Source organism: Dunckerocampus dactyliophorus, chromosome 4 (assembly GCF_027744805.1).
Source record: "Dunckerocampus dactyliophorus isolate RoL2022-P2 chromosome 4, RoL_Ddac_1.1, whole genome shotgun sequence".
NCBI classification, from domain to species: domain Eukaryota; kingdom Metazoa; phylum Chordata; class Actinopteri; order Syngnathiformes; family Syngnathidae; genus Dunckerocampus; species Dunckerocampus dactyliophorus.
In genome coordinates, this window is record NC_072822.1 from 23,843,748 (window position 1) to 23,857,728 (window position 13,981).

A 13,981-nucleotide genomic window follows, 5' to 3' on the forward strand; every position below is an offset into this window, starting at 1 on the left:
TTCAGACTTTCCCCCCAGCTCTTTTTTGTATTACTTTCCCTTTTTATGTATTTATATTTTACATATAACATAATGCATACTGTGTTTGCATTAAAGAACACTAGGATTAAAACTGGAGGAACATGCACTCTTTGTAAAAGTTCATAAAACAAGAACTCAAATATATTACAATTACAAAGCCTGGTCTGTTGCAAGAAAATAAAACGGAAACGGAACATATAAAGGTGGGGGTAAAAAAAAAGAAGTCTGCAACAGCTGTATTGGAACCTGTGATACAAAGTAATAAAACTACAGCCTCTGTGCTCTCGTCATTCCTCTTAGACTACGACGTCACACATCTCCCGCTGTTTGAAAAACATATTTCTAGCAAGATTTTTTTTTCAGAAATGTAAATTTTTTTAATGTTGTTAATTTGTTTTCTGAAATGTTAATTTGTTTCAAGGTGTGTGTTAATATATTTTCTGAAATGTGAATTTGTTTCATCTTTTGTTAATGTGTGTCCTGCAATGCTAATTTGTTTTGACCTCTAATTTGTTTTCTGAAATGTTCATCTGTTTTTTCACCATATATAGATATATCAGTATTTTCGGTGGAAAAATAATTTTAAAAAATACAAAAATACAATATATATATATATTTTGTACTGAAAATCTGCCAGTATGTGGGAGTGTGAATCCTGAATTCCAAATATGTGGGGATCTACTGTACTGGTAAAAAAAAAAAATGCTGGAAAAAACATCAAATTGAAAAGCTCACTAGTCTTGTAAATATGTTGTGGTTGATGTCCATATTCTCCTGACCCTCGTTCCATGTAGGTTTCTCACGACGATACAAGATAGGGATAATGAGGCAAAAAGGAGTGAAAACAAGTAGAGCGAGGGCCATATTTAAGTGAGACCACCATGTGTGTTGTTGGAAATACAAAGAGATTTCTGTAATAATGCTATTCCTAGGTGGCTGCACTCGACATCATTAGTGGAATTAGGTCCTTGCAGGTTGGTATTTGTGATGATACATGGCAGCATTTATCTACCGATGCTTAGAAGAAGGTAATTATTTATTCCCAGAACTGCGGCGGCGCATAAACTTCACACGACACACAGCAGTAATCGACTGTATTCAAGTTTTCCAAACTGTCGTAACCCTCAAACTTCTGTCTCATAATGTAGCTCAGCAAGGCCTGATCGTGCAATATCTGTGTTGCCTAAGTAAACAGTGTCAGATCACACCAGAGCGACAGTGTTGATTAAATGTTATAAAAATAGAAGAGGAATGTACAACTGTGGAAAGCTCACTAGCATTCTGACATTATTCAGGAATTAGAAACACTGTTATCAAGCAGTCATTCATTTATGAGGTGGATCCCATCGCAGCAGTCTTTAGGTTGGAGGTGGTATACACCCTGGACCCGTCGACACCTACAGTAAACACAACTTAGAGTCTCCAATTAACCTAACATGCAGGTGAGGAAACTCGAGTCCGGGGAAAACATGCCAACACCACACAGAGAGGTCCAACGTTCGATTGTGAGGCAGACATTTTCATCGTGCTGCCCTGCCGACTAATCAATGGACAGAAATGTGGCTTTCGCCAACCTGCCACTACTGTGCAATACAGTTGGTATGACAAATAATAATATGGCTCAATTATGTTGATATAACATTTGTCAATAGAGACACGAGCTGTTGTGTACTGAACTGAATTACTTTGTACTGCTTGGCAGAATGAGGCTTTTGTGACACAAGAAAACATATTGACATATTCACTTGGCGATTACAGTCTTGTGTGAGTGGGCCACAGAAGACATTAAACACTTTTTGGTGAAAGTGCTTTTAGCGTAGCCAAAACTGCAGCCACCTGTCTGACAGGTCTGTGACACTGGGGAACATACTGTACAATATGGTGTCTGAGATAGTAGGCCTTTTTTAGGGAGGTACATTTTGGTGATTCTAAATACAGTGCATCCCTGCACATTTGTAATTCAGTATTCACACACCCACAAGTGTACAGTTTTTTTTTCCTTCATAAATGGGCAGTTTTTCACAGCAAACGCATCTTATTCGCCATAAGTCAGTAATAACTTAGAAACACGTGTTAATACAGCACACATGTATCACTGTAAGAAAGCCCACCATTTTTACAAGTTTATGTCTGTGTGATTCACTGATGTTTTCCGTCACGTGTTGAGATTTCACACTTTGATTGGAGGTCCTTGAACACTATTGCAAATGTTGATCCAAAATCTGAAGAAAATGTCAGCGTCAAGGCAGCAGGAGGGTTTGGAGGGGGGCTTGTGAACTACTTTTCGCCATAGGTGGTTCCAGAGCTAACCCTCATGAAAAGCGGGATCTACTTACTGTATGCTAAATTCTCGATCAGCTTCTGGAACAATTTCCGACATATTTAATGTATTTATTTGTTATCAAATTGTATCATAGAATACTGTACACAGAATTGCTATGGTGCTAACACACATGCATATAACATTTTTATTATAAATTATTTTCAAAAACTGTAGCTACAATGTAGGACTTTTTATAGTTTATTTGTACTTATTATTAATTTTTTTTAATTTAAGAAGTATTTGTTTTGACAGTCAACACACACCCAAGACCAGAACCATTGGACAATAGGTAATGTTATGTATATATTATTTATGTTTGTATTTATTTCAGGCTAAGTATTGAACTGTAAAAATGTTACATTTGCAGTAGACCATAGTCCAAATGTGTGTGTGGTGGTGGTATACATACTGTACTTCCATTTGGCCCAAATGCAACAATGAATTATAGTCCATAGGTGGTCTAAATCAGATCAAATCTAAGCCATTGGATTACGAGCAGAGTAAATAGTGTAAAATTGCTAAAATATATTATAAAACCTCTTCGGAATTCATTGTAGGTTTAGTAGTATTCATTTTATATAGTGCATCTGTCAAATGTTATTGTGGCAATAAACCAATATTGCACTATGATGAGATGTGCATTTAAAGACAGAACAGCAGGGATTGTTATCCTCCAAGAGTTAATCCAAAGTATCCATCACACTTAAATGCACGATGGGTTGATGGAGCTGGAACACGCAGTAAATGAGGGATGGATACTGACACCATTCCAGACACAGCAAATCCCTTCACTGTCAGCCACCATCACCCTCGGCATCATGCATTCTTGATGCTGGGAGACCGAGGGACCTCCAATTGGGCTGTGGTGCTAGTATGTTTTTAAATCAGGCTTCAGCAATGCAACACATAATAATCAGATTTGTGTTGATTTTGTAACTCTAGCATACCCCCGTGACTCTACTGAGGACAAGGGGCATAGGAAATGAATGAATGAATGAATGACAAGCTGATATAGATGCATACGTAAGATTTGTATGTGATTTAACTCAGATCACATTTAATCAAGTATCTGAAAAATGTATGATATACTGTATCGACCCAGATATAAGGCGAGTTTTTAATGCCCAGTTTTAGAAAAATATTTTTAAAGACAAAATTTACCTTTTTAAATTATGTTTTTAATATCATATGTTTTTTTTATATCATGGAATCGTATTAATCATATGTCTTAGCTGTGCGACACATTGAGTCTGGATCACCTTTATCTTACAATTAACATCATAACTCCTCCTCTGTTGTTTGCTGAGAGTTTGTTTACACTCCTCATTTTGATTCAGTTAAAACAAACTCAAACTTCGTTTTGTCAAGTGTGAACACAGTCTACCAAACCCTGGTGTGCACCAAACAAGCAGACCGGGACCACTTGAGTGATGGGTCACAGGCTGTTTGCAAGTGCAATGCCGTTCACTTGAGCTCCACTGTGGATGCTACATGAAGTAAAGTGATGGACCTGTCATTGCACACTGTCCAAATGACAGACCATGCTTGTCACTAATGCATGTCATGCATGCATGCTAATATGTAGGTTTTGTGCGACTTTACATAGAAATTACCAAAAGACCCTAGTGGTGTCATTATCAGATTATTCTAAGCAAAGTCTATGTAAATGTCTGTGAAAGTACCTTCTGTATAATCCCAAACTGCAAGCCCTTAGTACAGTTCAAGTCCTTAGCGTATCTGCCTCAGGAAAGCCTTTATATCTACTGTATCTTCAGTTCCCATTCCAGTCCCTGCCATATCTCTATTCCACCCACCTCCATACATATACACTTTCTCTGCCTCTTGCTGGCTGTCTCTCAATCTCCATCAGAGCAGCAGCAGTTCACAGGATTATCTTGGTTTATTCCTGGAGGCTGGACACCCAACCTCAAAACCTCAACCCAAACTGCTGAATACTGAATACAACTAGCTTTGGCTGCAGTTTTCTTCATGATAGCCAATTCTTGTTTCCTCTTCTTTTTAAATGCAACTTTTTGATTGCCATCGCACTGTGTCCTCTCTCGGTTATCTCTGGTGCCTCTTGCTTGTGTTTCTTTTTTGGATGGAGTTTTGGCTGTCTTAATAATTCTGAAGCACCATTCATTCTTGTATAATCATATACGTACCTTACTGATTAAAAGACAGATTTGTCTTCATTTGGAAGCATTTCAGCAGATGTTTATTGGGAAGTAGCAGTTTAATTGAACCCAAGTAGGGCTTGGCTGTTAATTCCAGCCGTAGGCTAATATTTATACTTGTTACGGTGTATTTCTGGGAAATTAAGATGGGGTTTTAAAGCTTCCTTGGGTCGAATAAGCAGACTAGTAATGGTAAACTTGGTTCTTTTTTACTGATGCAAGTTCTTATGAGTCACTCACTGAAGTGAATTGGGTACTCAATTCACTCGAGTCACCGGTCACAGAGCGCAGTCATGGAAACTTGCACATATGCAACAATTTCAGAAACCGAGCTGTAGATGCTCGGCGAGCACCTGTGAGACAGTGAAACTTGAGTCTTCGTCAAGAACCCATGGGTCAGTGAAACTTCATTTATTTGTCAAGCACCCGTGAGTCAATGAAACTCGGGGTTTGGCAAGTACCTGCGAGTCAGCGAAACTCAAGTATTTGTTGAAGACCTGCAAGTCAGTGAAACTTGAGTATTTGTCGAGCACACGTGAGTCAGTGAAACTGGAGTCCTCGCGGGGTACCCGTGAATCAGTGAATCTCGAGTATTCCCCGTGTACCTGCGAGTCAGTGAAACTTGAGTATTTGAGTCAGTGAAACTTGAGTATTCGTCGAACACACTTGAGTCAGTGAACATTGAGGATTTGTCAAGTGCCCATGGGTGAAACTCGAGTCTTTGTTGTGTACCTGTGGGACAGTGAAACTTTATTATTATTCATTATTCATTATTTATTATTCACCAAGCATCCGTGAATCATGTGAAACTCGAGTTTTGAGCAAGTACCCACGAGTCAGTGTCACTCGAGTCTTCTTTGTGTACCTGTGAATCAGTGAAGGGAAAAGAAGAGTTGATTTCAGGCAAGGACCAGATCTGTTGCTTTTTCCACAGGGCTAATACATTTGTGCAAATATAGTTAGAGTAACATTTGAACAATTAATGACGTTACCTGGTGTCCTTTTTTCATTTATTTAGAGGTAGCAGGGGTGAATAAGTGAATGAGTTATCAGAGACAAGAGCCTGTGAGTCCCGATTCACTCACAACACCTGTCGAGCAGGCAGTCTTCAGCCCCAACAAGTGAACAATGTGACAGCAATTGAAATTGACTAATTCCACAACAAGAACGTTCTATAGTTTCCATTCTATTAAATATTCCCTTAGAACAGCAGTTTACTGTTGCTGGCTCAGCTGCCCAGACTGACTGGTGAATGAAAACATTTGGCAGCGGAGTGGAGTTTCCATAGTAACACTAGCACTACCATCATGCACGGTATACTTTCAACTCAACAAATTGTCTACATCAATAGATTGTGCAGTTTTGGACTGCAGTTTGTTATGGACAAAAGACATAGGGAGTTGTGAGAGGCAAGATGGTGATGCTGGGAGAGAGGAAAACCAAATCTTCTGGACTATGTGTGCTTTGATCTGCTGCCAACAAGTATTTGCAGTGTGTGTGTTTGTATGTGTGTGTGTGTGTGTGTAGGCTGTAGGCTTGGCAGAGGACCAGCATATAATTAATTAAGTGAATATACAGTGGTGTGAAAAAGTGATTGGCCCCTTCCTTATTTTTTTTTAAATATATTTTTGCATGTTTGTCACACACAAGAAAATCCAAACCTGCATGGTCCTGTGTGAAAAAGTGATTGCCCCCTAAACCTAATGACTGGTTGGGCCACCCTTAGCAGCAACAACTGCAGTGAAGCGTTTGCGATAATTTGCAATGAGTCTCTTACAGCACTGTGGAGAAATGTTGGCCCACTCATCTTTGCAGAATTGCTGTAATTTAGCCACATTGGAGCATGAAGTGCCTTTTTAAGGTCATGCCACAGCACCTCAATAGGATTCAGGTCAGGACTTTGCCACTCCAAAGTCTTCATTTCATTTTTCTTCAGCCATTCAGAGGTGGACTTACTGGTGTATACTGGTGTAAACTTGCAGAACCCAAGTTTGTTTCAGCTTGAGGTCACAAACAGATGTCCGGACATTCTCCTTCAGGATTTTTTTGTAGACAGCAGAAGTCATGGTTCCATTTATCACAGCAAGTCTTCCATAGAAATTCACAGTATTACGTCCACAACAGTATGTATTGCAAATGCTCATAGGTGCAAATAGCAGTGATTGAGTAACATAAATATGGATAAATAATAAAATAGTACACATATACATACATGTCAGCTTATGGAGGTTTTGGGGTGTGTGTGTTCAGTAGTTTGGCAGCCAGGGGAAAGAAACTGTTTTTGTGTCCGGTTGTTTTGGCGAACAGTGCTTTGTATCGCCTATTGGAGTGGAGGAATTCAAAGTTTGCGGGTGAGATGTGAGCAGTTCGCAGAGATGTTGCCTGCCCTCTTCTTGGCTCTGGACCGGTACAGTTCCTCTATGGAGTGCAGGCTGGTCCCGATGGCTTTGACTGTGGACCTGATTATCCATTGCAGTCTGCATAGAGTCTGCAAATTTGTCCAGTTTGGTAGCAGAGCCAAACCAAACTGTAATGGAGTTGGAGAGAACAGACTGTATTATTGCATTATAGAAGGTTGTTAGCAGTTCCTTAGACAGGTTGAACTTGTTGAGCAGTTCCAAGAAGTACATCCTCTGATCGTGTCTATGTGGGAGAAACATTTCAGGTCCCGGGAGATGGTGAAGCCCAGGAACCTGAAGGAGTTCACAATAGAGACTGTGTTGTTGAGGATTTTGAGGGGGGGGAGAGAGCGAGGTGATCGCCTGAATTCTACTGCCATCTCCACTGTCTTAAACGGATTCAGTTTCAGGTTGTTGTGACCACACCAGGAGACCAGCTTCGTCACTGTCACTGATGAGGCCAAATACACTTACACACTAATGTACATGCAAAACAATACTAGTTTATAGTAATTTATAACCTGCAAGGCATGCTGGGAAGCTCAGGTGCACGCTTTCGCAACAAAAAAGTTACCAAGATCGATGTAAGCATGATATCATCATAATACAGTGATCGCCTGGATGAGGTTGTGAAGTTTCACATGTGGCACTCACTTTCCTCGCCCTGTTGTGCTAAGAACAAATGTTGCTGTTTGACCAGTATTTTATACATCGCATCAGACACTGCCGCAGATGTCATGCATCTAAATATCTAATTGCAGCACGCCATGTCGTGTGTAGGTGCACACAGTTGTGGCAATATCCCACTTCAATGAGTTGTCTGTAAAAGGCAAAGCAAGGTAAAAGCCTAGATCTTCTACAACAGCGCTGACACAGATTTGTGTGATCTCTGTTTAAACGTGCCTAGCTATTTTCATATAAATGAGTCACCTCATCTCCTGGTTCTCTACATAAGAGTGAGAGAGGAAAAATGACTATTTTTGATGGATTTAGAGGCCAGATATCTTTTAGGCACATACTGTACGTAAGTGAATCGCTGGGGTTGTATTGAGAGAGGGGTTATTTATCTTCATTTTAATCAGAGAGGGTGTTTGGATGTTCATTTCAAATTTGTGTCATTTTACCAGCTGGTTCCAGTGTGTTCCCTTCCTGCAGGATTTCACTGTGCTATCAGCAAAGAAAAGCATTACCCTGTCTTTGCAGCAACAGCTAGCTAAAAAAGGTTCATTTTTGTGCTGTAATAGTAGGAAACGTTCATTGTCTGGACATTTTGGTAACACTGGAGGTGGATGCTTGTGGTTAGGAAGCAATCATAGAGGAAGTAATATATGTTGAGCTCTGTGTTGCCTCGTTGTCCCTTTTGGCACTTTGTATCTCTTCCCCCAAGTCTGACTTCCACTCAACCACCCATCTCACCAGGATGTCTTTGTGGTCTGAACCTGATGGGCAGCAGTACAAGAGACAGGCACAGCCACCTTCTGTTTCCATTTGTCAGCTTCCAGTAAACTAAGGCCAACTGCAGCATAGATATGCTAATGTTCCAATGCCCTAAGACTAACCACAGAGGTGCCAATCTACAGTACAGTCCAAATGCACCACGGGAGATAATGAACCTTTGACTCCTGGATGCTGTCCATCTGAAGAGACAAAGTATGGGGTGTCTTTGCAGTAAGACAGCGGCAGTCTTTTGGCTCTCTTGGAATTATTCAGAAGGTTGTACTTAGAATCACTTTGAGTCGCACGCAGTGTTATGGTATGCATATTGCTGTATTTGTCTTATTTTGCACAGTGTTTATGTGTGAAATGCATCCAGTAGAAAGAGCGTAATGTCTTCATTACACGACATTGTTTTGAGGGAAGAGCTGCTGGCGATGTCTGTATCAGTAATGAGATGCTGGACAATATCGGACATTGGTAAGAAACATGCCTGTGAATATTCCCATTCATCCAGGTCATTGTATTCTCAGAGTATTGAATCGATCACAGCTGGACTGTTCTGGTTTTCTTGGAAAACGTTTGGCCTTTCATACAAGCAGGCTGCTTCAGTTCATGTGCAAGGACTAAGTGGAACAACTCAAGTCTAACTAGATTAATTCTGCTATGAGTAGCGCATTTAACAGGTGTTCATCACATTAAGAATGCTAAGTTTAATATCTATGCAATGAAGAGAATGAATTATTTCTAAGATCTTAAAACCTTTATTAACTCTCCAGGCAAAGGTTTTAAGTAACATGATAACGCTCCTAACTTTCATACAACAATAAAAGATGTTAAACACTGTATAGTGATAAAGCAAAGAGCATGTCTTGCACCCATGCAAGTCTTGCCAGTTTATTTGGTTTTGTTTACATGGCTCTATTGCTCATTCTGTATTTAATGAACCTAAGAGCGTTGTGACCATTATTAAACGAGCAGCACGCAGCACTTGTAATGATAAGTTGTGGCCTCTCTGTGGCTCTGCTTTTCAAGAGTCTTCATTAGTTCCCCATGTGGCTGCATATATTTGTATAAAGACACATGAAAGGGAGCTAGCGGGGTCAAATGTGCATAAGATGCAAATGTGGAATGAGAGACACCTGGGACATCCACATTGAAAGACTACAGAAACAAAGTCAGTTGTGTCTGTGGTCAGCACTGTTCCCCATCGGGCTTCAAGTATTTGTTTTTACTCTGTCTTCTTCAGTATTTTGTTTCTACCACACCGAGAATTCCGGCAAGACAAAAAACACATATATTGTTTGAGTTACCTATAAATCTGAACTCCAAAGGTCAGGTCTGTTTCAGGCTGGGGGGAATTATTTTATGTTCTGTTTGTTTTCTGTATCTTCATCTGTATCCCTGCCACTCTATTTTTCGCCTGTCATTTTTCAAAAAAACTAGTGGATTGTTTTGAGGCGAGGCTTGTACCACTTTGATTGATGAGCATAGCCGTTTGACAAGGCAGCGCTTGCTTGCTGTGTTTGTGGCTATGTGTGTATTAGTAGAGTTGTGCATCCAATTCATTGCAAATGTATTTTGTGTATCTTTACTTGTGTATCTTGCTTGCTGCTGTAACAGATGAATTTCCCTGCTGTGGGATTAATAAAGTACTACTACTACTACTACTACTAAATGTTCCCAAAGGAAGTCAGAATGCAGAGCTAGAGAAGAGTCATATCAATTAATCCATCAATTAATCTACTAGCCTGATTCAGTGCTGCATCTTAATCTTAAGTGCAGTCAAAGTACTTAAACTGTTATTTCTGCAACATTCTACAGTGAATCATTTAAAACAGAATTATTGAAAACTTTTAGCTTTCATATACCGCTCTTACATTATACATGGTGAGGCTGCCTTTGTCACTGGCATCCTAGAGATTTCGACCCCTACGCTCTCAAGAACAAGCCAGTCTCCTAGCTCCCATTTTCTTTCAAAAAGACCGGAGAAAGTTATCAACCAACTATCCAGAAACTCAAAACGTCACTCCACCAAAACTATTTTGTAATAACTTTTCAGTGATCTGTAATGTGTACCGATGCAGGCGTTAGTGTGTCTTTACTTACGATGTAGTGCTGATACAGTCAATCATCTGAACCTGACTAAATGTATGCAGAGCTTGGTGTTACGCTATGTAAAGCTGTGGTCTACAGATGCAGAGTCGGGAAGCTGGCGAAGCAGTTTAAGTCTTATAACAAAGCAAAGTATAAAAAAAATCAAAGCTCACTGTGCAATGATGTTTAGCAAAAAAAATAACAAAAAAAACACCATGGAAGCAAAAGTCAACAAAGCAAATGAGCTGGCTTGTAGGCAGGGAAGCAACTGGGCTAAACTTGCATCAAATGCTTAACTAGTATAGTCCAATAGCTGTGCAGCTGTGGCTACAGATGAAGGTTACCACCGCCAGTGTGTGACTGAGGAGTGAATGAATAATGGGTTCACTTCATTGTGAAGTGCTTTGGGTGCCTTGAAAAGTGCTATAAAATTTAATCCATTAATAGGTGCAGGAAAAAGGTTGCAAAGAAAGAAACACATGAGCAATAATCCACAAGACAGAAAAATGAAGTCCATGTCAGCGTGGCAAGCAGGTGTCGAACAAAGAACCAGTGTTTCCCAGCAGCAGTCAGCTTAAGTGGGGAGAAAAGCAATCAGCCTCAGGTGTGCCCACTTGTCCCACCTCCAGCCTTCTGCAAGGGGAAAAAAACCACACAGGCCAGTAGACGGCAGGCACCACAAGTGCAAAATAGGAAGCCAAATGGGGAACGTGACACTTGGAGCTTGATTGGTTCACTCCTTACCATCCAGATACCCTTTTTTCAACATGGTTCAGGGTAGGTTCCCAAAGGTCCAGTAGGGCTTTTGTTTTTAATGATTAAAATGCCACAAGGGTGCCGGACAAGATACTTTTTTTGTGGTCCGTGCCTGGCTCCAAAAGCTTCCTGGACTGTGTGGTTGGCTTTTTGGTGGGTTACCTCCTGTTCTGGCTATATGTTACCTCAATTTTAACATTACTTGGTTTTTGTAAACACAAAGAGCCACAGAAGAGTTTACGATGCAGGTGGTACTCCGGTTCCGTTCAGTTGAATTTCAGTGTAAGCCGGAAGTCATACCTAAATTAACTCGTAAGTCATTCACACTGCAGACAGAACATATATTAGACATCAAATGCAATAATAAAAACACTAAATACAAGAATTAAATGACACAGTAATAATAAAAAGAGAGAACAATTTCTTACCTTTATGCACCCCTGTGGCTTATTGTGAGGAGGAAGTAGAAGAGGCAGGTGAAGCAATGATTCTGGTCTTCTAGCACTAACAACTTTTCCATCTCAATTCGAAGACCACTATATTGCTTAGTTATTACTGTCACTTTCATAGAAGCAGGTCCTTTAAACATGCTCAAGGATACTATAGCGACATGGGAGTGATATGCAATTTTAAGAGTTTTGTGATTTCCAACTGTCTGAGAGTGTTGATCAACCGCCTCCTCCTCGTCTTTACAAAGTCCAGGTAGACATAACAAAACAACCTTTATCCTTAATGATGGTGATGAGTCGTGACAGTCCGGTGTGAGACCAAAAGTGCGGCCAATATTGGTGGGCGTTTCTCATCTCTCTGAGCTTTTTGTGATGTTCATTTTCACATACATGGTGGCGGCTTGACTTTTGTTTGGTACACTGCAACCAGAAATGCCTGGTTTGCGATTAGGAGACATAATGAAGTGCATATGGGGCGGTGTGGCTCAGGTGGTAGAGTGATCGTCACCCAACCAGAAGATTGCTAGTTCGATCCTCTGTCCTCCCATGAAGTACTGAAGTATCCTTGGTCAATATACTGAACTCCCAGTTGCTCCTGATGCTGTGTGGGTGAATGAGGTAACAGTGTCAGTACCTTGAAGGTAGAAAAGCGCTATGCCAGTGAAAGTCTATTTATTAAGTGAAAGTTCATATGCAAAAAGGAATGTTTGTTTTGGAATGTTTTATTCATATAAAACCAAGTATTTATATAAAACCACCACATGGACGGAAAATAGAAAATTTGATGCAGTATTTAATCATCTAAATAAATGTGTACTGTAGTAGCAATGCTGCCTGCTCAAACACCAGAGCTGAGGCCACACTCCTGGTTTATGGTCCACATGCATCTGTTTGTTCCTAACTCAGTATCTGTCACCATTGTATCTGCCACCAAGTATTAGATTGGTGCTTCATTTTTGTTTTGGGACAATTTAAAGGTAATCCACAACATGTGCAAATAGTGTGTGCTCATCTGTTATATGCGTAGATATTTTTCAGCCGTGATGTTTCCTGTCATTAATAATGCAAGCTTCTCTCCGGTTACACTAACCGTTCACAATGACCTTGAGAGAACAAGTAAAGCTCTCCAAGATCTCCACCATTTATGGGAAATCTTTGTGTCTTGTCTGATCACTTGCAAATGAGTACATTTCTGTTTAAGCTTTGAGAGTCCACGCCTGTGTCTGCTCTGTCTAATAGCTGATAATGTAATTATGTTTCCATCAGAGAGAAGCCTAATGATTGGCTGTGGTGGATGTGTAATGTGTGAGGCAGATAAACGCCCCCCTCAAATACTGGGTTTGCTTGTCCGATCAATAATAACTCCTTCTAGTGTCCTCCTCGTTTGTCATTCGAAAGTATTTCCTGTCATTATGCTTTAATACTGTTGTTAGAGGGGATATTTGTGGCTTTTTTCCACAATCACTGAATGATAATTAGCGATGTCATCTTTGTGAAATGCTGCATCTTAATTATCTATTTTGTGTGCATCCTTGCAGGTTTTGAGCTGCTGTATCAGCCAGAGGTAGTGAGACTCTACCTATCTCTGCTGACTGAGAGCCAAAACTACAACACCCTAGAGGCCGCTGCTGGGGCTCTGCAGAACCTTGGTGCTGGACAGTGGACTGTGAGTGTCATGGTGGAGAGGGTACAGACCATACATTAAATCCATCTCCAATAACACGAATATTAAAAAAGCCTGATTTAGTATGATATTAAAAAACAAAAAAAACATGTTGTTCTTTGCTGTTTGTCAGCGCTATGTGGTTAGACATGTCGAGTTAATCATGCACTTCTGATGATAGATTAGATTAGCAGAATCAGACATCAGACATTTATTCCAATTAAAGCAGCAGGGATGCTGCTGAGAGGCTATCTAACATGCAGGCAGCAGTGACTTATGAAAAGGGAAGAGTAGGTGTTAGATGGTCTGTCCTATTTTATACAGTCTCTGTATTCGCTGTACTCAGCAGCATCATCAGGGACAGTGTTTCAGTTTGCATCCATGTGCGAATACACCTTTCAGGCAGATGAAATCAGTCATCAGCTGGCCCCTCTGGCTACTTGGGAAGACTCACATGAGTGGTTCATTTCGTCCCGCCTTCCTTGTCACATTTTATCCTCTCAATAATTCAGCTGGAGTGATTTCCAGCAAAGGTGGCCATTTTAGGACAAATCCTTTTCGCCTTCGGTACATGTTTTTCCTGTGGAAGCCGATCAGAAGGTCCCACGGCCAGACTCAGGAGAAGGTAGAGCTGCTTATACATTTGTCACATCTGGCTGCTG

At 40.4% G+C, this 13,981-nt stretch overlaps 1 protein-coding gene across 16 annotated transcripts in view; it reads left to right on the plus strand.

Annotated features, from left to right (window-relative positions):
• Positions 1–13,981, plus strand: part of arvcfb (ARVCF delta catenin family member b) — a 270,971-nt gene that overhangs the window by 235,913 nt on the left and 21,077 nt on the right. For all 16 annotated transcript variants that reach the window (XM_054773300.1, XM_054773299.1, XM_054773306.1 and 13 more), the window contains one exon: positions 13,195–13,322. In XM_054773300.1, coding sequence (XP_054629275.1) covers positions 13,195–13,322 — 128 coding nt within the window. The remainder of the gene's footprint in view (positions 1–13,194; positions 13,323–13,981) is intronic.